At 51.1% G+C, this 21244-nt stretch overlaps 9 protein-coding genes across 9 annotated transcripts; 5 read left to right on the top strand and 4 right to left on the bottom strand.

Moving 5' to 3' along the window:
* Positions 1–2704: 2704 nt before the first annotated feature.
* Positions 2705–3144, bottom strand: MAA_03742 (uncharacterized protein; the record flags this gene model as incomplete). Its single annotated transcript, XM_007821740.2, has 3 exons — positions 2705–2847; positions 2901–2947; positions 3008–3144. The coding sequence occupies 3 exons, from the start codon at positions 3142–3144 to the stop codon at positions 2705–2707; spliced, it is 327 nt and encodes a 108-aa protein (XP_007819931.2).
* A 1673-nt stretch (positions 3145–4817) lies between these two features.
* On the top strand, positions 4818–7063 carry MAA_03743 (WD repeat protein; the record flags this gene model as incomplete). The annotated part of the gene is made up of 5 exons (XM_007821741.2): positions 4818–5004; positions 5120–5251; positions 5307–5635; positions 5702–6830; positions 6909–7063. The coding sequence occupies 5 exons, from the start codon at positions 4818–4820 to the stop codon at positions 7061–7063; spliced, it is 1932 nt and encodes a 643-aa protein (XP_007819932.2).
* A 780-nt stretch (positions 7064–7843) lies between these two features.
* Positions 7844–9714, top strand: MAA_03744 (Beta-lactamase/transpeptidase-like protein; the record flags this gene model as incomplete). Its single annotated transcript, XM_007821742.2, has 4 exons — positions 7844–8324; positions 8419–8541; positions 8597–8858; positions 8913–9714. The coding sequence occupies 4 exons, from the start codon at positions 7844–7846 to the stop codon at positions 9712–9714; spliced, it is 1668 nt and encodes a 555-aa protein (XP_007819933.2).
* Positions 9715–10965: 1251 nt separating this feature from the next.
* Positions 10966–12150, top strand: MAA_03745 (RRM domain protein; the record flags this gene model as incomplete). Its single annotated transcript, XM_007821743.1, has 3 exons — positions 10966–11357; positions 11423–11970; positions 12035–12150. The coding sequence occupies 3 exons, from the start codon at positions 10966–10968 to the stop codon at positions 12148–12150; spliced, it is 1056 nt and encodes a 351-aa protein (XP_007819934.1).
* A 323-nt stretch (positions 12151–12473) lies between these two features.
* MAA_03746 (SET domain protein) lies at positions 12474–13648 on the bottom strand (the record flags this gene model as incomplete). The annotated part of the gene is made up of 2 exons (XM_007821744.1): positions 12474–13472; positions 13529–13648. 2 exons carry the CDS (start codon positions 13646–13648, stop codon positions 12474–12476), a joined length of 1119 nt encoding a protein of 372 aa, XP_007819935.1.
* A 1212-nt stretch (positions 13649–14860) lies between these two features.
* Positions 14861–15784, top strand: MAA_03747 (coenzyme Q biosynthesis protein Coq4; the record flags this gene model as incomplete). The annotated part of the gene is made up of 1 exon (XM_007821745.1): positions 14861–15784. One exon carries the CDS (start codon positions 14861–14863, stop codon positions 15782–15784), a length of 924 nt encoding a protein of 307 aa, XP_007819936.1.
* Positions 15785–16020: 236 nt separating this feature from the next.
* On the bottom strand, positions 16021–16555 carry MAA_03748 (DNA-binding TFAR19-related protein; the record flags this gene model as incomplete). The annotated part of the gene is made up of 3 exons (XM_007821746.1): positions 16021–16296; positions 16353–16475; positions 16532–16555. 3 exons carry the CDS (start codon positions 16553–16555, stop codon positions 16021–16023), a joined length of 423 nt encoding a protein of 140 aa, XP_007819937.1.
* Positions 16556–16892: 337 nt separating this feature from the next.
* Positions 16893–17903, bottom strand: MAA_03749 (2-dehydropantoate 2-reductase; the record flags this gene model as incomplete). Its single annotated transcript, XM_007821747.1, has 1 exon — positions 16893–17903. The coding sequence occupies one exon, from the start codon at positions 17901–17903 to the stop codon at positions 16893–16895; it is 1011 nt and encodes a 336-aa protein (XP_007819938.1).
* Positions 17904–19262: 1359 nt separating this feature from the next.
* Positions 19263–20951, top strand: MAA_03750 (MFS transporter; the record flags this gene model as incomplete). Its single annotated transcript, XM_007821748.2, has 3 exons — positions 19263–20068; positions 20145–20354; positions 20408–20951. 3 exons carry the CDS (start codon positions 19263–19265, stop codon positions 20949–20951), a joined length of 1560 nt encoding a protein of 519 aa, XP_007819939.2.
* Between the last annotated feature and the right edge of the window lie 293 nt (positions 20952–21244).

Here is a 21244-nt window from a genome sequence, read left to right as displayed (position 1 = left end):
ATTTCCAAAGTCGGCTACAAGATGCAGATTTGATGCGGTAAATTTGGAATAGAACAACCCTGGGAGGTTTTATGATGAGAAAGGGGGCAACTCAGCAACCTGAAGTGAATAAATGTTGGCAACTTTACGCCTCAGGACCGCCTTGGTTGGAAACCCCGTGGAAATGTGTAGTTTTCATGATTGATGTGCCCGTTACAGAGCATATGATTGAGGACGACATGGCCGCTTTTATGACTACGCTACAATCCTCTGGAGCAGACGAACCTAACACTACTACTGGTGCAAGACGTCTCACATGCAGGCGCTTAGGTGCATCCGACAAACTCCATTCAACTGCTACTCGCGACCCCCGGAATAGAACGAGGCCGAGCCTGGTTTCAGCTTTCAGAGTTGTCATAATTCCACATGAAAAATGATAGGTCCGTAGATGCATACTGCAACACCTCGCTCGGTGAGCCCTCGTACTGCCCACCATCTTGGTAGCTCGTGAAGCAACTTCAAGGCCTAGAACTCTTGCCACGGATGGCAGCCGGCTTTAATATTAGAAGAGAAATCAAAAAGCTTTAAATTAACATAAGGCTCTTTCTCTCCTGTCTAATCGTGCTGGCAATCCTGAACTTCCTTGAGGCGAAGTCGGCTACGTGGCTCTTATCACTGGGCGTGACATGCCCAAGTCCACAGGCTGGAGAGTTGTCGTTTATTTTGAGTTGGTAAATTAAGGGTAGTTCCTGAAACACCATATTTCTTGAGATGTTTAAATTCCCGAGCCAAGGTTGGCTATTGTTGGAGTGGAAAGCACAGTTGTACAGTTGTAAGACGGAATAGTTATGCCTAGTTATACCTAGTTATACAAAATCTTCATATCTAAACCGCCAGCCCGTTACGACTGATGTTGTACGATCCCCGCTGCCAAACTGGAAGAACCAACTCGACTCAACCTGGGTCGGGCCGTCGTCTCACGTCATCTTAACCCTTGCCAATGCAGGTGTTACACGGAAACTGCTGGTTACACAAGGGCTACGGTCACGGGATTAGGGCAGAAGGCCCTCACCGACTTCTTGTATAAATAGACATCTTCGGTCCCTCAAGGCCTTGAGGAAAACCAAGGACCTTTGATACCAAAGACTGTTATTAGATGAATTGAGTAATCGCTCCAAGCCCTCTATTGAGCCCTTGTCACAGCAGGCTTCACGACTCAGACATACAGTACATATCAAAGGGTTCCAACGGCCTCAACCCAATGAGTCAGAAGGCTGGTGAAACACCAGGATTGCATTACTGACAATTCCGGAGACCTCAATTCCGTAGCTAGATGGATTCGACCACGGACCAATTCATTCAACCATTCCATTCGGTTTACATATACAACTCATAATAAAGCACTTGGTCTTTACCAGTTTAGGGAAACCTGTCCCGTCCTATGATGCCCCGTGTCAGGGGCAAGGGCAATGCCACGGCTTCAGTGCTTGGTAGTCGGTGTTACCAAAGGCTTGCAGAATGTGTGTGTCATTTCTCCTCCAGATAGCAATTTTCTTCTGCAGCAAACACGAGGCTGCAAGGCAGAAATTGGTGTTGCCCGAATGTTTGACACGTCAGGACTAGCCGTGCCGCCGCGTATGCGCCTTGTTGATAACACGGAAGCAGGAATTGTGCGCGAGTTTCTCGGAGTAGGTATAATTACTAGTTAATATTAGTTCACCTGTTAGCAATAGGAAGCAATTCAGTCTATATTACTACTTACGTGTCATGACTATAGGGTTATTGACCAGGCGTAACAATAAGTTGCAGCGCCATGGCATTTCTCCATCAGCATGGAGTCTGTCACGGCGGAAACCCCAGTTCCTTAAACTGAATACTAGCCTCAGCTGACTGATGAGCATATGATGACAGATCTCACTCTCCTTAAAAGGTCTTATTTCACACAATCCTTCGGATATCGAGATCCTAATCGGTACTATTGTGAGTTATCTCGGTCCGACACTCCGTCACTGGCGGGCAAGGTTTAATTTCGAGGAATGCGGAATACGGCTACTGCAAGCCGGAACAAGTACATGAAACAACAGAACCAGACGCAGTGGTTTGAGGATAAACACATAGAAGAGACGATTGATAGCCAGATTGCTCAGGAGTCAGTACATCTCTCAGCCCGTCAACGGGACGAGTATGTCCGCTTGCTCGAGGATACGTTTACATACAACCCCGAGAAGCGCCTCTAGGCGATGGATGTAATAGGTCACCTGAGATTAGATTAGCCTCATTCTTGAGCGAGGAGTCGAGGACTCAAGCGACCCAGCCACATGTTTGTCAAATACTTGTAATGGACCCTTATAGTGTCATCACCACCCTGCAATCAGACCGTTGACAACTCGCAATCAGTTCTGAGCCTGACGCTGCCTTTTGTAAAACCGCTGCATGCGAACAATGCAAGTCCATCATATGCCTTGGTCGACGCGCGACTATAGTGTGTAATGCGGAGTTCTCTATAGTATTTGCTATATAGCAATTGAAGGTTGAGAATTTAAGAAACTTCGTTTTCTCTACAATGGCAACTCAACTGCTCAAGTTCGTAAGAGACCATCTTTCCACCGGCGCTTCACTTCAGCAAGGGAGAAGGATTGTTGAGAGTCCAACCCCCGACACCAACGGAATGCGATTACGATTATCGGACTATTAATAGCTTCATTATATATTTCGAACACACAACTCATTGCACTCCCTTTTTACATCCAAGCTTCTCTGCACAAAAGCCAGGGAACTCCTCCAGTGTTTTGCCCATGAAGCCCCATGGCGGGTCACAGCCATTGCCGCCAGCCTTCTTGTTCTCCGGGTTGAACAGGTAGAACCAGCCTAGAATTTTATGAGAGTGAATACTAAGCATTTCGCCATAAAAGGAGACGTACCGTTTCTGCACCAGCAGTAGTCCGGGATACAGCATGGCTCATATGCCCTAGGCGCGTGTCAGCTTTCAATGTTCTACTACAGGTATGGATCTAAAGGGGACTCAGACGGCCATGGGGTGCAGCCGCTCGCAGATGACAGAGCTCCGGTGGCGAGACGCCCTGTTTCCTTCTCCGGAGGGGTGGGCTTGGCCGAAGCCACGGCCGCAAGAGCGCCGAGAGAGGAAAGGATATGGCCGCTCTTCATTCTTCTTGAGATGTATCGTAAGCTTGTGCCAAGTGAGATGGATCCGGGGATAAAGATAATAAAGAAAGAAAAATGGCTTCTAGCATTGCGTGGACAGGGGAATCCCTAAATACTTATTCCTAGCATAAAACGCGTTTTTGACTCGAGGTAGCTGTCAACAACATCTATTTCCCATTACAGTAATTCACACGGGCCTCTTGTCCACCTGGCGCATGGAGCTTGTCATAGCTCCCTCTGTGCTTCTAGTTTCGCGATACCTTCTGCTCTTTGTCTTGAAAGGAAAACAATAGGGGCCGTGATCCGGGGTAGGGTCTTATAGTCGGTCCAAGCTCAACGATAGTTTGGGGGCTCCATGTCAGAGAAACGACTAGTAGTTGGCGAATGAAAAGAATGGAGTCATCTAGGCCTTTGCGATCATTGCCCATGGGGATGGCCAGCTATCTCTGTCACGTTTGAGATGCCTACTTGGGCCTCGCGAATTGATCTCACTGAACAATATGATAGCACGACATTACGCAACGCGACGCCAGAGAGGCTTCATGCTGCTAGGATCCCCGAAAAATTGTGTGGCCGAGTCTTTCCAGGTCGTTTGCTTCCAGCATGAATCCTTAATCCCATTGTCAAGACTAGACAGATCGCGAGTTATGAACAATGAGCCGACCATACTCTCGGTCTCCTATGTAAGAAACAGAAGTAGTTTTAGACTGGATAGGCATGGTGAAAAGTATCATATCTCTAAATAGTCAATGGTGATGCGAGAATACAGGTTCACGTGGGCCTGAATGCTGCTTCTCGCCAACGAAGTTGCCGATTTTTCCCAGGGCTTGGCGAGATACCTAGGTGGCTCGTGTATAGCACAATGTTAGCCGTGAACACTGCAATGGAGATGCCAAGTACTCATAGGCGAGGACAGATTCCAGCCATGCACAAAACCAACATGGAATTAGCTTGGGCAGCGTATCCAGGTTGGGACGGTCAGTCGTTGGCGTGCTTGTAGTCCCTCGGCGCCCAGGCATCAGAAGGGACTGGCTAGGGACCTAGGGTACTCCGTTGGAGTGTAGCGACGTAAAGATGGCGGACAAAGCAATTGATGGATTGCCGGCAACCGTGTCAAAGCTGGCTCATGGAATGCTGGCGCCTTGGTGCATGAAACATTGAACGTGGTGAGTCCCGGCGATTCGGAAACAAGATCGAGTGCATTTGGTGACTGGTCAACTGTCTGGTCTGGTCTAGTCAAGTCTGGACTTGGACTGGTGCTTGTGGAGCCGGCGACAACCAATGTTAACTCCGGCTGGCCGTGATGCACACCAACGCTTAGCCCCGCCACTGAGTAATGCTCAAGGCCAGCATCTGCGTATTCCGTGGATGGCGTCACTGCTACACCGACCTCTACCCTTCAATCGCACTCCATCAGCATCAGCAGTGGTGCCGTCTTTGCGCGCTTGCCATCCATCATATCCAATCTAGCCAATATTGAGAATATACCTGTACATATACCCGTTTACTTGCTCCTGCTTCAACATCGTAAACCATCCTTGTATCCTCGGATCTAGGAGTTCTGGAGCCCTGCGAGAGGGACCTCACTCGCCTTTCACAACCCGTTAAATAATCTATCCAATACCTGCACCGGCTGCTGAAGCCATCTTCCGATTTTTCGGCAACCGAATTTGTCCATGGATCTGAATGATCCTGATCGGAACTCAGATTCCTCAGATCCGTCTCAGCAACCTGATCCAGACGAGGGCAGTGCTGGGGATACAGCCAGCTGGTACTATGATTTAGACGATACGGCAGATGATGACGATCCGGACTACAGAGATGAACCCGACGAGGACGAGGACGAAGATGACGATTTTCAAGGTATGTGTGGAAAATGAGCAACGTGACATCCGTTCTTTCTAATATTCTGCGGGTTCTCTGGGAAGTTTGGTTACTAATGCATCGCTTTTCGCAGATGCATTGACTCATGAGGTAGAGTTTGAATTTATTATTGGAGGAGGCGGCGATGACGATGGAGAGGAAGACGAGGACGGGCATGATGAAGATGAGGGTGACGACGACGACGACGCGAATGATGCGGTTCGACACATCATGTCTCTCTTTAGAGGTGCGCTCCGCTGCTTACACTCGGTCAACGTATTTGTGCACTAACATCACCTTAGAAGGCGGAGGATCGGGATTGCTCACGAGAACTCAACTCATGGCCCTCTTGCGTAATCGTGACCTCACCAATGTCCTCTTCAGTGAAAACGCCGAGGACGAAGGCATCCTAAGTCACTGGGGGATCCGCAGACGACGTCAGCCCAAGGATCCTAATCGGTTTCCAAAAGTACCCAGTGAAGAAGGACTCCAGCTCATGCGTGCTGGTGCTTTTGGTACAAACGACTATGAGCTCCGCATGCGAAAGCACATTGCTAGGCGCATGTTGGAGAGAGAGCTTGGCGTCGGAGACGACGAAGAAAGGCGACGAAATGGCGACTTGATAACTCAGGTACGTTTTTTCGTTACTTCGGCTATCGCCAGAACCCCAATGCATCGTCGCTCACGTTGTCGATAGGCAATGATACCGGGAACGAGGACCGAACAGATCATTCACTACGACGACCCAGTCTATTCTGGGCAGTTCTCCGACGATGGCAACTTCTTCTATTCATGCTGCCAGGACTTCAAGGTTCGCATGTATGACACATCCAACCCATACAACTGGAAACATTACAAGACAGTTTCGTATCCCTGGGGCCAATGGACTTTGACCGACGCATCGCTCAGCCCAGACAACCGCTGGCTGGCATACACATCCATCCAGAGCATGGTGTCAATCGCCCCAACCGACCCGAATGACACTGGAGACCCCTATACTCTGGAATTGGACGATGGCCGCGGCAGACCGACCCAATGGGGTTGGAGAAACCGCGGAGGGTTCGGTATTTGGTCTATTCGGTTTTCAGGCGACGGACGAGAGCTCGTCGCGGGCACGAGCTCGAACTCGCTTGTGGTATATGACATCGAGTCGCGTCAAGTCCTACATCATGTCGACGGACACGATGACCATGTAAATGCTGTCTGCTTTGCAGACAAGTCTTCACCACACGTTCTATACTCTGGCTCTGACGACGCCACGATAAAGGTGTGGGATCGGAGAAGTATGGGAGACGGACGAGAAGCCGGCGCGTTTGTCGGTCACATCGAGGGCTTGACGTATATTGATAGTAAAGGCGACGGACGATATATTCTGAGCAACGGAAAGGATCAGAGCATGAAACTGTGGGATCTGCGAATGGTCATGTCTACCAACCGGTTTCGGGAAACCGAACCAGCTCAGTACAGCAACACTAGTGGTTTCGATTATCGCAGAGAATTATACGATGACGAGGATTGGGACGTACATCCTCACGACAACTCTGTCGTGACTTTCAGGGGCCACAAGGTCTTGCGAACTTTGATTAGATGCCACTTCTCGCCGCCTTCTGCGACCAACTCTCGATATGTGTACTCGGGTAGCGCCGATGGGAAAGTCTACATTTGGAACATGGACGCGACTCTGGCGGGCAAGATCGATGTCAAGAAGGCGACAATGGGGACGCGCCGCGTGGACCGCCATACACGACTGTATTTCGAGGAACCCACTGGTTGGGGTACGTGTGTGCGTGATGCAAGTTGGCATCCGAGTGCTCCTGTCATGGTCGGTAAGTGGCTCTTGCTTCTCCGAAGCTAGGCTTAAAATTTTAAACTCGTGAGGGACAATGCTAACTGGAGCACCAAAGCGTCGGCCTGGAATGGGTACAGCATGGCTCGGGGTACGTGCACTTTGCATGCATTTAATGAGTCTTCTGATGACGAGGGAGAGCCTGAGATGCGCCGGAGCGTGGACGCCATGTTGAGGCCTAATCCAGATGTATACCAAATGTCAAACTACTAAATGGGTATAATGAGTGCACATACATACTATTTCATCGGTAAATATAGCTAGGCATTTGGTGTTGAAGGCTTTGATCATCTTGTCGAGGATCTGATACGAGACCAACGATGGATCAAAAGTCATTCAGGTATGACGGAGAAGTCAAGTGATCCTGCCCAAAGGCCCTTTATAGTATCCCGAGATTCGTCCCAGGAGCCTGTCCGCCATCTCTCACATTGACAGCGGGATAGTTCTTCCTAGGATCGTTGATGCAATTCGGCGCATCTCTGTATGGGGAAGGGGGGCAGTCGTCATCACCAAGTCTCAATCTCGTAAGCAAACGTCACCGAAGAAACCCCAAGTCACCTATCTAATTCCTTGAATCTGCCTGTTGTGCAATCTCATTCGTCACACATGCACAAGCACCTGCCACGTAGATGGCCTATTGTTGCGCACCTCATTTGCGTCAAATGGTGGCTGAGACAGCTCGAGCCTCAGTACACCGCCATTCGTCAGCATGTGTGCTAAGCCCTCGGGGGGTCGCGGCCAGATTCGTCTGCCGCTGTTGGTATGGCAATTCAACAATAGGCAACAGAGGGTTTCAACGCCCAAGACAAACCAACCGTTGACGTGTGATGGGTCCGTGATGAGGTCGCGTCCTGTCGCACAGTGATGCACTGATGATGCCCGTGATGATGCATTGATGCCCGTGTATAAAGCAACACTGAATCCATGGCGAAAACAAATCTGGGAAAAGAGACACGCTAGCCGATCCAAGCAGAAAGATTCAATTCTTTTGCGATGGTGACTATGATTCCGTGTCTCCTTTTTCTTGCTGGACTCCCTGCAGCCCTCGCCCATGTAGGAGGTCATTGCCCGCCAGCAGGCCCGGTCCTACCGCCGCCGGAACTATCTGCAAGACTCGACCTGTCCAAACTCGATTCTCAGCTCGACAGTCTCGTGAGAAACGCGCCGAGGTCCTTCAATGCCACCGAAAATTCATTCTCTATACTACTTAGTTCCAGAAATGCCACTGTATACCAGTATCATCACACGGCTGCGGTCCGGGACCCGTCCGGCGTCAACAAGGTGGATGGCGATACAGTGTACCGGCTCTGTAGTGTTACGAAATTGTTCAATGTGTTGACGGTGTTGTTGAATGCGAGGGATCTTTTGGACACGCGTATTACCAAGTATGTTCCCGAATTGGCGGGAGACCAAGTGTACGAGGGTATTACGTTGAGGATGCTGAGCAGCCAGGTGTCTGGGTTGCCGAGAAGTGGTGAGTCGGCTCCATCATGGCAACCGTGTGCCGTTCCATGATATATCATCCCCTTCTCTTAGAATAGAGGTGGTTGAACTAACTTTTCTACTAGGTGATGCATTTGACCTGGCCAGTACAGACGCCAAGAGCTGGGAAGATGCCGGCTTTCCGGTTCCTGCCAAGGGGGATATGCCACCGTGCGACGTGATCGGAGGAGAAGTGTGTAGTCGTGCTCGTATGGATGCCACCGTCCAAGATTTGCCAACATGCTTGCTGACCTTTGAGAGCAGAGTTTTTTGAGAATCTCAAGAGCAACCAGTTGATTTGGCTGCCCGGGGCCAAGACGGCGTATTCGAACCAGGCGTACACCCTTCTGGGGATGGCTATGCAGAATATAACGGGAAAGACATTCGCTCAACTCCTACGGGATAGCGTCACGACGCCCCTTGGCATGCCACTTACTGGGCTGAGCACGCCCGATAATTCACGGGGCATCATTCCGAATGGGGCAGGCAAAGCCCTTTGGGACCAGGACATGGGGAATTACAATGCGTACGAGTGCTCACTGCCCTCTCCGAAACGCACCGTGTACTGACTGCGTCAAAGGACCGCCGGCCTTTTCTCGACTCCCAATGAGCTGGGCAAGTTTGTCCGCGGCATCATGAACCACGAGCTTCTGTCTGCCGCGAACACAAGAGAGTGGATGCGCCCAGCTAGCTTCGCTGGCTCATACTCCATGTCTGTTGGCGCGCCGTGGGAAATCTTCCGCGTTGCTCATCTCACGCCTGATCAGCGACCCATTGACATCTACACCAAGTCGGGTAGCATGCCCGGCTGGGGGGCATACGTATTTTTTGTACCCGACTACAATGTCGGAGGCGCCATTGCTGTTTCTGGAGATGATGGAGATGCGGCTAGTTTGGCACTGCTTGACATGGTTGCCGCTACATTCGTTCCGGCTGTCGACACTCTGGCAAGACAGCAAGCCAAAGCAGCTTACACGGGACAATATGGTGCATCGTCCAACGACAATAAACGCATGAATGAAACAGCCCATCTCGAGCTAGTCATTGACCAGGGGCCGGGATTGAAGGTCAAGTCATGGTTCAACAACGGAAAATCCATAATCAAGGCCATCGCAGATCATAAGGGAGTCAAGCCGGAGGGGATGGATCTTCGACTTTACCCAATTGGTGAGAATAACAGATGGCAACTGAGCGTTGAGACGCTAAAGCGATGGGTTAACGTGGCTAGGAAGCCGAGTGACGCTTGTTCGAATTGGTTTCAAACCGATTCCATGCGCTGGGCGACGCTGCCGGTTGATGAGTTTGACTTTGAGGTCACCAATGGACGGGTAGTTGGGGTTCGGAACCTGGGTTTGAGAGCAAATCTCAGCAAGATCCACTAGGTGCCAAAGATATATACGAGTTACCACTCAACAGTGCGAAGTATGTTGTCGTATATCATTGTATGACAACCAATGGCCATGTACCGGGTCTGGTGAAATACCTACCTGGGTACTTTCGCCTTCCACCGGAGCTGGGGAAGCTTGAGCACCACCATGATAGCGTCCGGGGTCCAAGAAACGTTGCACTAGTCAGCCCATCAAAATGATGTCATCGCGATGGGGAACGTCTGCCAAAGAAGAAGAAAAAGCGATCTATTTACGTCGATTTCCCATCTGCTGCCAAACTTTGTGTCCCGTGATGCTTGCGTTCTGCAGCGGTTGCAGGTTCCAGTGCCGCGCGAGCCCCCATTGAATCCCACCGTACGCCAGATGGCGGCGGAACAATAATGCTCCGTCACCGATGACGAGTAGCCTGCCTGCCCCAGTAAGCTTCACCAGCTGTCATGGCTCGTGCGCCGCCTTTGCAGCCTCGCCTTCGGACGGAAAGCTCCTCCAGAACTTCGCCTCTTTCCTCCGTCGCCCTTGTCACCTGCTCGTCATCCGCCATCCACATCGAGTCGATCAAGGTGCATTCAACGACCAAGTGGGAAGATTCGATTATTTCCACCATTGATTTCGTTCCGAAACCTGCCATCGTGACGCTTACGACGCGATCGGATTGATGGTCCTGCTGCTGAACCGCAAGAGGTGATCCGCGTTACAGCACCAACGGCCGAAAGAGGATCACGTATTTCTTGCAGGACTGTAGTATCTGATTCTAGACGATTGAGGTCTAGGAGATATTCATAGGAACGGGTTATTGGTCCGCATTGCCTGTACCATTCCAGGAACGGATTTGTTCACCTGGTCTCGTTGGGTTGATGATTGAGAACTACCAGGGACTATATGATACAGGAGTCCGTCTTCTAAGCTGATGCGATTACTTTGTTCTTTATTAATTTTCTACTACATTGTACGTATTAGAGCTTTTGTATCTCTCACTTTTTTGCTCTTTCTTTTCTTCTTTTTTGTCTTTTGCAGTCATCTTCCTCTATTGGCGGTTCTGGTTTCTTCGTTTTGTACCTAAGCCTCCCTTGATTTCCGAGGTAGTAACGATCACTTCGAGACTAATAAATATGATTACGAAAGACCAAGGGCCTCCTCACACCATCACTCGATTACATAATAAGGTCATAGGCAGCTGCTGTTCCGTCGATTCATACTGCCTGCAAATAAGCATCGCTCTGCTCTCTTCGGCTTGCGTATTTCAACATGGCGGAAGCTGACTTTGAGATCGACTTCTACGGAGATACTGCCACCGACCAGCAGTCGGAACACCAGGATGGAAACCAACACAACGAAAGTGACTACCAAGGCCATGACGAAACCAATGGAGGAGATGAACATACGGACAGCCACAAAGGCCATCACGATGACCATCACGAGCAAGCCGAAAGCCATACCCATCAACAAGGCATAAAACGAAAGTCAGAAGAGGATGACCGACCAGTTGATCCAGCAGCCACTTCTGCACTTATGGTCTCAGAACTGAGTTGGTGGACCACGGATGATGATATTCGAGGGTGGCTTCGGAAAGCAGACGGCGAAACCGACATCAAGGAGATGACATTTAGTGAGCACAAGGTAAATGGAAAAAGTAAAGGGTAAGATGATCCAATATGTAACACACGTTCTAAAGTGAGGAGCGACCCGCTCACAAGTCTTGCAGACAAGCATATATTGAGTTCTACTCACGCCAAGCCGCCACGTCGGCAAAACGTTGCATAGATCAGCTAGCCAACGATGGTGGCCAGTCTTGGCAGAAGAAGTTGTTGCCTACATATTGGAACTCGGCAGTGAACCCTTTCAGAACGCTGCCCAAGGATGCCCCAGCACGAGGAGTGAAGGAACAGCCGAGAGCCTCCCCGCCAGGCCCCTATGCCGAACGCGGCAACTACAGTGGAGGTTACCGCGGCCGTGGAGGATTTGGCAACCGAGGAAATATGAACCAGGGCAACTTCAACACTAACCGCAACTATAACAACAGCAACATGGGATTTAACAACAACATGGGCGGTGGGTTCAATGGCCCCATGGGTGGTAACTTTGGCTTCAACAACCGCGGTAATATGATGGGTGGCGGCATGCGCGGCGGGCCTGGAGGTATGAGAGGTAATCGTGGCGGCGGTAACATGATGGGAATGAACCCCATGGGCGGTATGCCGATGGGTATGCCCGGTAACATGGGCATGATGGGCATGGGCGGTGGGATGCCAGGTATGTGCACAATGTCTCTCGCCAACACGCTCTATATTTCAAGTCACGCTCTAACCCGCAGCAGGCTTCCAAGGCATGGGTCCCAACTTTGGAGGTGGCTTCGGTTTCGGCCAGAACCAAGGCGGTGGTGGCGGCGATTGGGGTAATCCGCATGGAGTGAAGCGTCCTCGACCAGAGTGAAGAGCTGCTGGTCGTCCAAACTGCAGGGGATCACGTTAACTCGTCATGAAATCGCTCCGTGTACAGCAACGGGTAGGATAATATACGCACAATTTTTTGGAGGCCTCGGGACTAGCTGCATTCATGTACTATAGACAAATTACGGACAGGTTGCTACGGAAATGGCGCGAATAGCGTTGGATGGGTTTGTTTTAATGGCATCTATTCAAAAGGGAAAAAAAAAAAATTCACCATCTGTCACTGCCTGTCTGGACATTCAACCAGCTGTGTGAACGTGTCATCTTCGACTCATGTCCTCAATTACGGAGCAAAACATGGCATTTTTATTGCAGTCTCACTATGGTGGCGGTAACCAGTTCACCCATCTGCAACCACCTCTCTCTTAAAGTACTCCTCGAAACCTCGTTCCCGGCAGTACACCGCTCCAGCTCAGTCAATTTGCTCCTCAGGTCCCTGTCGCACGCCCTCAAAACCTGCACCAGCTTGTCGTTGACAGCGTCCCGATCCACATCCTCGTCCCTCAAGCCGTCGAGCACGTCTCTCCACTGGGTATACGAGCAGCACAGCATGCGCAGCGCCGTGTGCGTCCTGTAGCAGGCCGTTTCCGAGTCGAGCATGTACCTGCCCCAGAAGCCGGTCTCTTCCAGCTCCGCTTTCTGTCTCTTCGTGAACAGCGGACACAGGTGGTCGTCTAGGCAGATCTCGTCCCAGGGGTTCGTGGCCCCCGGCAGCGTGAAGCCGTATTCTACCAGCAAGAAGTCATTGGAGTGCGAGCCGTACCGGATAAACAGCTCGTCGCCCTGCTCGACTGGGTGCGTCGTGGTGATGGTGAATGAGGCATCGTCAAAGGCAACTTTACACCCGTCGGGCGAGTGGTTGAACAGATCGGCGACGGGCTGGAGAACCATGTGGTCTGCCTTGGGGAGCTTCTCAGTCGCCCTGGTGACGTGGTAGAATGTTCGGCTGTTGACTAGGTGCCACGAGTAGAGGAATTGGCTCCTGGATATGGAGGGGTACGCGGCCGTGATAAGGGCCCAGTCCGTGTCAAACTTGGTCTTTTGCTTGGCAAGGAGAGCTTTTGCGTTGGGAGGCAGGAGATACTGTAGCTCCGAGGGCCAGCTTAGCGGCATGCAGGTCCTGATGTCGTCTTCCGTGGGGAATACGGCTCTCCATGTGGCGAATTCGGGGTCGGTTTCTAGACAGAGGGATGTGGCGAGGATGGCGTGGACGGTTGACCCTTTGAGGCTGTGGAGGATGGGTTGGGGGGTGTTTTTCAGAGTCCTGAGCATGTTTACTGGGACTGTAAGGATGTCTTCGCCGGTCTGTGGGATGCTTAGCTAGAGTTGGATGGATCATGGGGGTAGGGGAGATGAAAGACCTTCAAGGCGCGAGTTGCGACGATACCTATACCACGGCCTGGAAGCGGTTTAGGGCCGATTCCGTTGATGGTTACGCCCTTTTTCTCTGCCCAGTTGAGCAGGCGCTCGATTTCCTCCATTTTGAGTAATGGGTGAGACTGCCCGTTTGGCAATGGCGTCGAGGTCGCTTCTTTCTGTTTTCCCTACAGAGTGTTGGATGTTCCTGGTAGGAATTTTAGGCAATGGCATGAGTGAGCCAATGGCTTCAAGAGGTTGAATATAACATGGTTGTAGGACATGTGCGCTGTGCAGCCTTTTGAGGGTGATGTATAAAATTGGAAACGCTTAGCGTAAGCTCTCAAAGTGAGGTTGAAGCACACCATGACTCCATGAGCATCGAGTAATGGTGGAAGTGGGGAACCAGTCGAAATCATCAGCTCCAGGCAAACAACTCACAACAAGATGCAACAAGACGTCGACTGATGCCTGGCATCCAACGTGGCGAGTCGCATTGTTTGCCCGAGTTCTTCATAGTGCTAGACAACAATGAGGAGTTGACCCAAACGAGCTTCAGCCTAATCGACCATTTCGCCTCCCTCCCAACACCTAGCTTCATCTCACGCAATTTAAAGCGGTCAAAGTAATCACCTGTAGAATGGCGCATTTGCCAGTCCTAAGTCTGGCGGTGCCAATGCAATGCCAACGCGCTATCACGCAAAGCAACGTAATCTGGTGTGGTAAAATGAAGAGCTCTGCGAGCCTTGATGAGCCGAGAATTACGTTGAATCGATGGTGTATTATAAGACGAATCGCATGGTCTCTGCCTTAGAGAGGGTTGTGAATGGTGTTGATTTGATGCATAGCCGCGGACATGTGAAGTGCACTGGTCCGGAATGACTTAACCAGCGATACACAAGCTTGTTTGTTGAGAGCTAGTACATGGTAACAGCAAAGTACCGGAAGATTGACGGGTTGTAAATCGCATGACTTGGAGATTGCATCGTGCGTCGGCGCTTTGCGAGTTGTACAACCAACACAACACCGACACTTTGGTCCGTACACACGGCCTTCCGAGACTCACGCAGAGATAGAGAGCCAAGACGCTCTACGCCGCTGTTTACTTGAAAGCATGACAAGGATCAAGACGTCTGGAGGCATTGGTGTTGAGGATAAAGGTCACTGCGAGGAACTCATGAAGGTAACTACTACTTGGACCCACCAAATAGGAAAGCGTCTGGTCCCATCGTCGTTCCACCAAGGCACCTATGTACTAGGCTACATCTTCTACATGAACTTCCGTCTCACAACCTCTGACGCTGGTATAATCGCCAGCTTCCCAATTCGACAATTAAATGGATCTGGCATTGCGACGAGCTCAGCCAGCTACGACAGCTCGCCATGCTGTCCGCGCTCTAACATGCGCAAGCTGTTCGCAATCCAACCGTAGACAATTCTCGGTGCTGAACCGACCAGCGCCCAACTATCCCGGCCATGTGCCTCTCACGAAGCTCGAGCGACTCGGTATGGCAATCGGGTCCAGTGCCATGGCACTGATCAATCCCTACCGTGCCGGTATGCAACATATCCGTCATGGCTTCTCTCCCGAGCTTCTGTACCTAACATGTTTAGACCTCATCGCGCAAGTGGGCGAATCCACCGCGACACCATACTTCATCTACCGCCTCCGCGACGCCATGCTTGCCGACCCAACCGGTCGCCGCATCCTCCGCCTCCGGCCCCGAATCACATCCAAAACCCTCTCCATGTCCTATCTCCGCTCCCTCCCCGAGAACACCGTCGGCCGCACCTACGTGGGCTGGCTCGACCGCGAGGGCGTATCGCCCGACACCCGCTCCGAAACCCGCTACATCGACGACGAAGAGTGCGCATACGTCATGCAGCGCTACCGCGAATGCCACGACTTTTACCACTCCATCACCGGCTTGCCTATTGTTCGCGAAGGCGAAGTTGCTCTCAAGGCGTTTGAGTGGGCCAATACATTGCTGCCCATGCCGGGCTTGAGCATGTTTGCGGCCGCGACCATGAAGCCGCAGGAGAGACAGCGCTTCTGGGACATTTACCTGCCCTGGGCGTTGCGGAATGGATCCAGAAGCAAGGAGGTGATTAATGTCTTTTGGGAAGAGCAGCTGGAGCGGGATGTCGAGGAGCTGAGGGGGGAATTGGGCATTGAGCAGCCTCCTGATCTGAGGGCGATACGGAAGGCCGCGAGAGAGGAGAAGAAGAGATTGAACGAGATCAAGGCCAAGGGCATCTAAGTGTATCATATCAGAGCTGCGTTTTTTGTTGGAGTATTTTGCATAGTAAGCGCTTGTTTCAAATAGACATGGACTTGTCCCGTTGTATCAACCAAACCACAGTGGCACAAATCCACGCAAGAGAATCAGTACGAATCACCCGCAGCATCAAACGAATTGATTGACAAAAAATCATGGTATCGTAAGTATAATCCAGGCCGGGTTTCATCTCGCGCACAATATTCTCTTTTGCCCCTTCACAAGTCCAACAGGTCGTCGTCGTCGTCGTCCCAGCCCTTCCGTCTGCTCACCACAATCTTCTCCTCCTCCTTGTTATCCGCCATCGCATTCAGCAGCTCCTTCAGCTGCGTCTCAGTGACCTTCTGCCTCAGCTGGCCCGTCTGCGCCAGCGTGATCAATCTGTTCTCGATATCCGTCGCACGCTGCTCCTTCACGAGCCTGATGCGGCCCAGGCGGTCGGCGGCCTCGGGGTGCAGAATCTGATTCAATATGTGCTGGCGAGCATCATCTTGCTGTCTAAACATCCACAAGAAGGGTTAGTGCGCTGGGCCCGGTCGTCAGGGGGAACATGTGGGATGTGGGAGACGTGCTGTTTTTGGCGTTCTTGGTCCTGGCCGCCGTTGTTGGATGATGGGCCACCGCTGCTTGCGCCGGACTGCGCCTTGAGCTGCTCGAGGCGAGCCCTTCTGATCTATCGCGAGCTAGTTAGATGGGCTTGCAACGGAAAGGGGTACGAAGCAGAGGTACCTGCTCGAGTTCGGAGTCGTCCATGGTGACTTGTTTGGATTGGAGATGGTTCGAGGTAACGGCGGGGCAAGCTTGCTGCTGGAGGTGCAGCCTAGATAGCTTCAGTGGGCATCACGTGAGCACAGTAGAAACAATTCAACGAAACGCAAAATGACGGACTGGGCGAATAATGACGTTGTTTAGCAGCCTGTTAGGTAGGTGACCCTGTTTTTGGTACGGTATCTTCAGGCAAGACATGCTGGCAAGTCACGGAATAGTTGGCTAGGCTCGACTAGACTTCACCATTGAAAATGTAACCCTTTATACACGCCCTTGCTATGCTGAAATACATAATAAAAACAATACAGCTATTGTACAGCCATCACCGTGGCATTGTCCTATATCTGAATGCCAAATGGCTCGGTATGGATGTCTCCTCCACCGGTATAAATGAGTTGAGTCGCTCGATTGCTTGAGAATGCTTCGCCTTGATCATATCGCGCATCATCAAATTCATGTGCAGGTCCAATCCTAGCTTCTGACCACGGCGCAGAAAATATCCATTCAAATACTCCACGTCTGTTGGTAATCCGTTCTCAATTCGCCTCACCAGCTGGCTTGGCTGTGATCGCTTCCCCATTATTCTGCTGTACATAAACTTTCGAATGCCCTTGCTTTGGACATAGTCTCTGATAACTGTGGATCCTTCTAGTTCCGGCATGCTTTCGAGAACTTGGATTATCTCGGACAGTAAACTATGCATCATGCGTTGTGCCGCTGGGTTTTGCAGCAAGCCTTGGTATGGCATCTCCAGGAGCACACATACAGGCTCAACGACAGAATCGAAGATGACTGTAGGCAGCTTAAATCGAAGCCATTGGTCAAACGGAGTCAGTGTCGTATGTAGGTCCTTTGCTTCTTCTAATGTCTTGACAAAATTCGGTCGCGACTCGACTTTGTGCATATCCTTGACGCGCATACGAGGCGCCTCGGCAAAGGTCAACTTTGTTTGGCCTTGCTTGAGCTGGGTAACTGAGTCGTAGGTTCGATTAAAGGCCAGGCGGTGGCTCATGTGGCCTAGCAAGAAGTTTGGTGCGACATCCGATCCCTCAAAAATCTTCTTCCTCACATCCTCCAGCACACCAAGCCCATCATTCATCAAACATACTGTAGTATTTCCATCGATTCGATTTTTCACCGACTGTAGAGCCTCTACAGCTTCTTGACCTCGGCCTGATACCACGAGCTGGTCAATCCGTGAATCATCGCTCTGGGTAATGGCCCGAGGCATAGCGAGGTTGGCTTCGACGTTGACAGCTGACCGTCGGTTGTGAGGACGGACTTTCTGGATGTTTCGATATTTTGAGGAAGGGCTGCTTCTCCATCCAAGCATTTCGACGGAATCGTATACGCTTGACAACGCATGGGCAATAAATTTGGACCGTTCATCGTCGCCCAAAATATGAATTTTGTGTACAGTCGCTGAGTTTGCCGCTTCCTTGGGGAGCAGCACGGAAGGTACGTAGAACTGAGGTGTTGGCCGCGGCTTGGCTATTGATGGCTCGGGCTGAGATGAGATCGACCATGGCCGTTGTAGCGGGTTTGCTGTACTGCTCGGAGGCGCCGGCTCGCGCGATTTGCGTCCATCAGTGCTCGAAGCAACAGTGCCGTAACGACACCTGGCCACCCGGCCATCACAGGGACTACCTCGGATACATGATGTGTATTTCTGAGATATCCGTGCGGATAACCGCAAATTTCTTAGTCCAGCCACCTTGAAGGCTATTATGAGAGGCTCGCGAACGTCGCAAGGGGAAGGTGTGGCGAAGGCGGGTGTCCCGAAGAAGTACCCAGCTATCGCTCACATTAGACAATACAACAGGAAAGTAGAATGGATTGTCTTATCGGCTGTCTTGTTGACGGGTCGCAAGCTCGCGTCGAACGTCGAGTTGAGCTCAATCGCTGGAGAGTAGCAAGGCAATGAGGTGATGAAGATCCCGGCCCGAGAAATGATGGAGTTTTCCGGCTCCTTGAAAAATCGCCATCACGTGAGCCAATCAGGAGCCAGCAGTTCCTACTCAGAATAGCCCCATAAATTCTGCAAAACACAGCCTCTGATTTGCCAAGCTCAAACCATCACAGGTCGATCACAGACCTGGCCACACTTGACCGCAGCCAAACAGCACAGCCAGAGCCGCAGATGGCTTGCAGGGCTGTCCGTTTAGCATGAAGACGTAAGGTTCACTTGAATAGCTTTTGCCTTTTCCTATTTAGGGAGTTTCTATCTCTGTTCGTTCAATTTCACAAGTGTATCGAGCCCTGTTGCCTACCCTTCGGTCCTACGTCAACTGAAACCATGCAGATTCGCTCGGAATAGACTCCGGTCGCGACAATGCAGGGCCAAGAATGTGCCAGAAGTTGCCAACATGGCTGACCTTGTTGCCGTTAAGTGACTAGGCGAATCGGAAGAAACTCCCGCGAACAGACGAGAACAAGCATCGCTTTCCGAGGGAGAAATTACGCCTTTGGAGTGGGTCGCTTGTCACCTTGTTGAGTTGGAGGATTCTCTCGGTTTTAACTGGAATTTCCAGCCCAGACAGTGAATGTCGTGCGAAGCATGGTTGGGCCAATATAAATAAGGGCCGGTCCCTCGTTGACCGACATACGTTTATAGATATTGTTTAAACTACAAATCATTTCAGTAGTCGAAGAAGACAGTTTAAAGCCTTACGTCGTTGATGAGTCGATTATCATGGCAACCTGTACTCAAACGCAAGTGGCCTTGGCGCCATCTGTGACGCTCAACACTCGCGATACTGCTCAGCGGCAATTGTCAGAAACCAGCAGCGCCAGTGAGTCCAGTGATTCGTTTGACGAAGCTCGTCAGATGTCTCCGTTCCGCAAGGTGGCCGTGATCATACAACTATCCGGAGTCAACTTCGCTTCCAGCGCTGTCAATGGCCTTGTCGTCGTCAGCCTACCTACCATTACTGCCGATGTCAAGCTAGATCCGTCGTTGGCATTTTGGCCAACTTCGGTCTCAAACTTGGCCAATGCCTCTACCATCTTGCTTGCCGGCTCTCTGGCCGACTCAATTGGCCCACGAACGGTTAATCTTGCTGGCAGTATAGTGACAGGGGCCTTCATACTCGCCTCCGGTGCAAGCAAAACAGGTCCTCAGCTGGTTGTGATGCGAGCCTTGCAGGGCGTTGGCTATGCCATGCATCTTGCGTCGTCTGTCGCCATTGTCACGAGCACCCTTCCACGTGGAAGACCACGGAACTTTGCCTTCTCCTGCCTTGGTCTTAGCCAGCCCTTGGGTTTCTCGTTTGGCCTAGTTCTTGGGGGCGTTCTGCAAGATCTCCTCGGTTGGAGAGCAGGCTGGTATATTTACGGATCTTTGACTCTTGTCCTCTCTGCGGTTGCCACCTGGGCGTTGCCAAAGTCCCTCTACGGAAGAACGTTTTGGGGCACCTTGCGCAATTGCAAGGAGCGAGTAGACTGGGTTGGCGCATTGCTCGCATCGGCTTTCATGGCGTTGCTGTCCTACCTGTTTGCGTAAGTTCATGCCTGTTTACACCAGTTTTTCCCAAGCTTACAGTCTTTGAAGAACTATTAGTGTCGATCTAAAAAGGATCCGAAACCCGGAAAGTATTGTTTTCGTTTGCTTGATTGGGATTTTGTTGCCGCTGTTTATTGGCTGGGTTCATCGCCAAGTCCGGTTAGGCAAACCAGCATTGATTCCCAACTCACTGTGGAAGAATACTGCGTTTTCCAGCATTTGTGGTACAGTGGCTCTTTCGTTCGGTGTAACAACAGCCATGGAGTTGTTCTCCAGTCTGTTGTAAGTGCGAAACCAGTAACTAGCCAACATTTCTGTACTAACAAGGATTCCAGTTTCCAGGAGGTCCAGCACCTCTCTGCTCTTCAAACTGGCCTCAGAATCATACCCAGTCTAGTCGTTGGGGTTATTCTCAACTTCACTACAGGTCTATTTGTCGACAGAGTCCCAGCTCTGTGGCTTGTGACAGGGTCATCCGTGATCTGTTCAATCTCTCCTCTCCTAATGGCCGCGATCAAGGTGCAATCCCCGTATTGGACCAATGCCTTCATTGCCCAGCTGCTGTCACCGGTGAGCACGGATGTACTCTTCACAGTGGGTCTAATCATCATCTCGGATAACTTCCCTGATGACACGCAAGCACTGGCCGGTGCCGTGTTCAATACCGCATCTCAATTTGGCCAGGCGCTCGTCTTGGGCATAATGCAAATTGTGTCGACGGTTGTGACCAAGGACAACAGTGGCAAGAGCATGCCAATGGCTGTGATGGAGGGACTCAGGGCAAGCTTCTGGACCATGTTTGGCCTCATGATGGTCTGCACTTTATGGGGAGCAGTCGGTCTACGAAAGACGGGGAAAGTTGGGCTCAAGCGAGATTAGACTTGTGGTCATCGCCGCGCGACTGTGGTGGTCACAAGAGGAAGGAAGGAAGAAGTAGAAAAGTCAAATGCACCACATGTCATATGAAGTCATCACATAGCATAATTAGTGACAGCAAGCGACAAATACCACATTTTCGTCTTTGACACAGCCATGATACGCCACAAGGTACGTCTGGTTGTCTCATCGCAAATATTTCCAAAAACTGCATACTGAATTTGAATGGGTCAGCTCGGCAATCCTCAGAAGTCCGAGGTGGCATTCCTAAAGCGAAGGATACATACTTGCCGCGT

The sequence above is a fragment of the Metarhizium robertsii genome (assembly GCF_000187425.2).
Source record: "Metarhizium robertsii ARSEF 23 chromosome Unknown MAA_Scf_3, whole genome shotgun sequence".
Classification (NCBI taxonomy): Eukaryota; Fungi; Ascomycota; class Sordariomycetes; order Hypocreales; family Clavicipitaceae; genus Metarhizium; species Metarhizium robertsii.
This window is presented reverse-complemented; position numbering and strand designations above follow the sequence as displayed.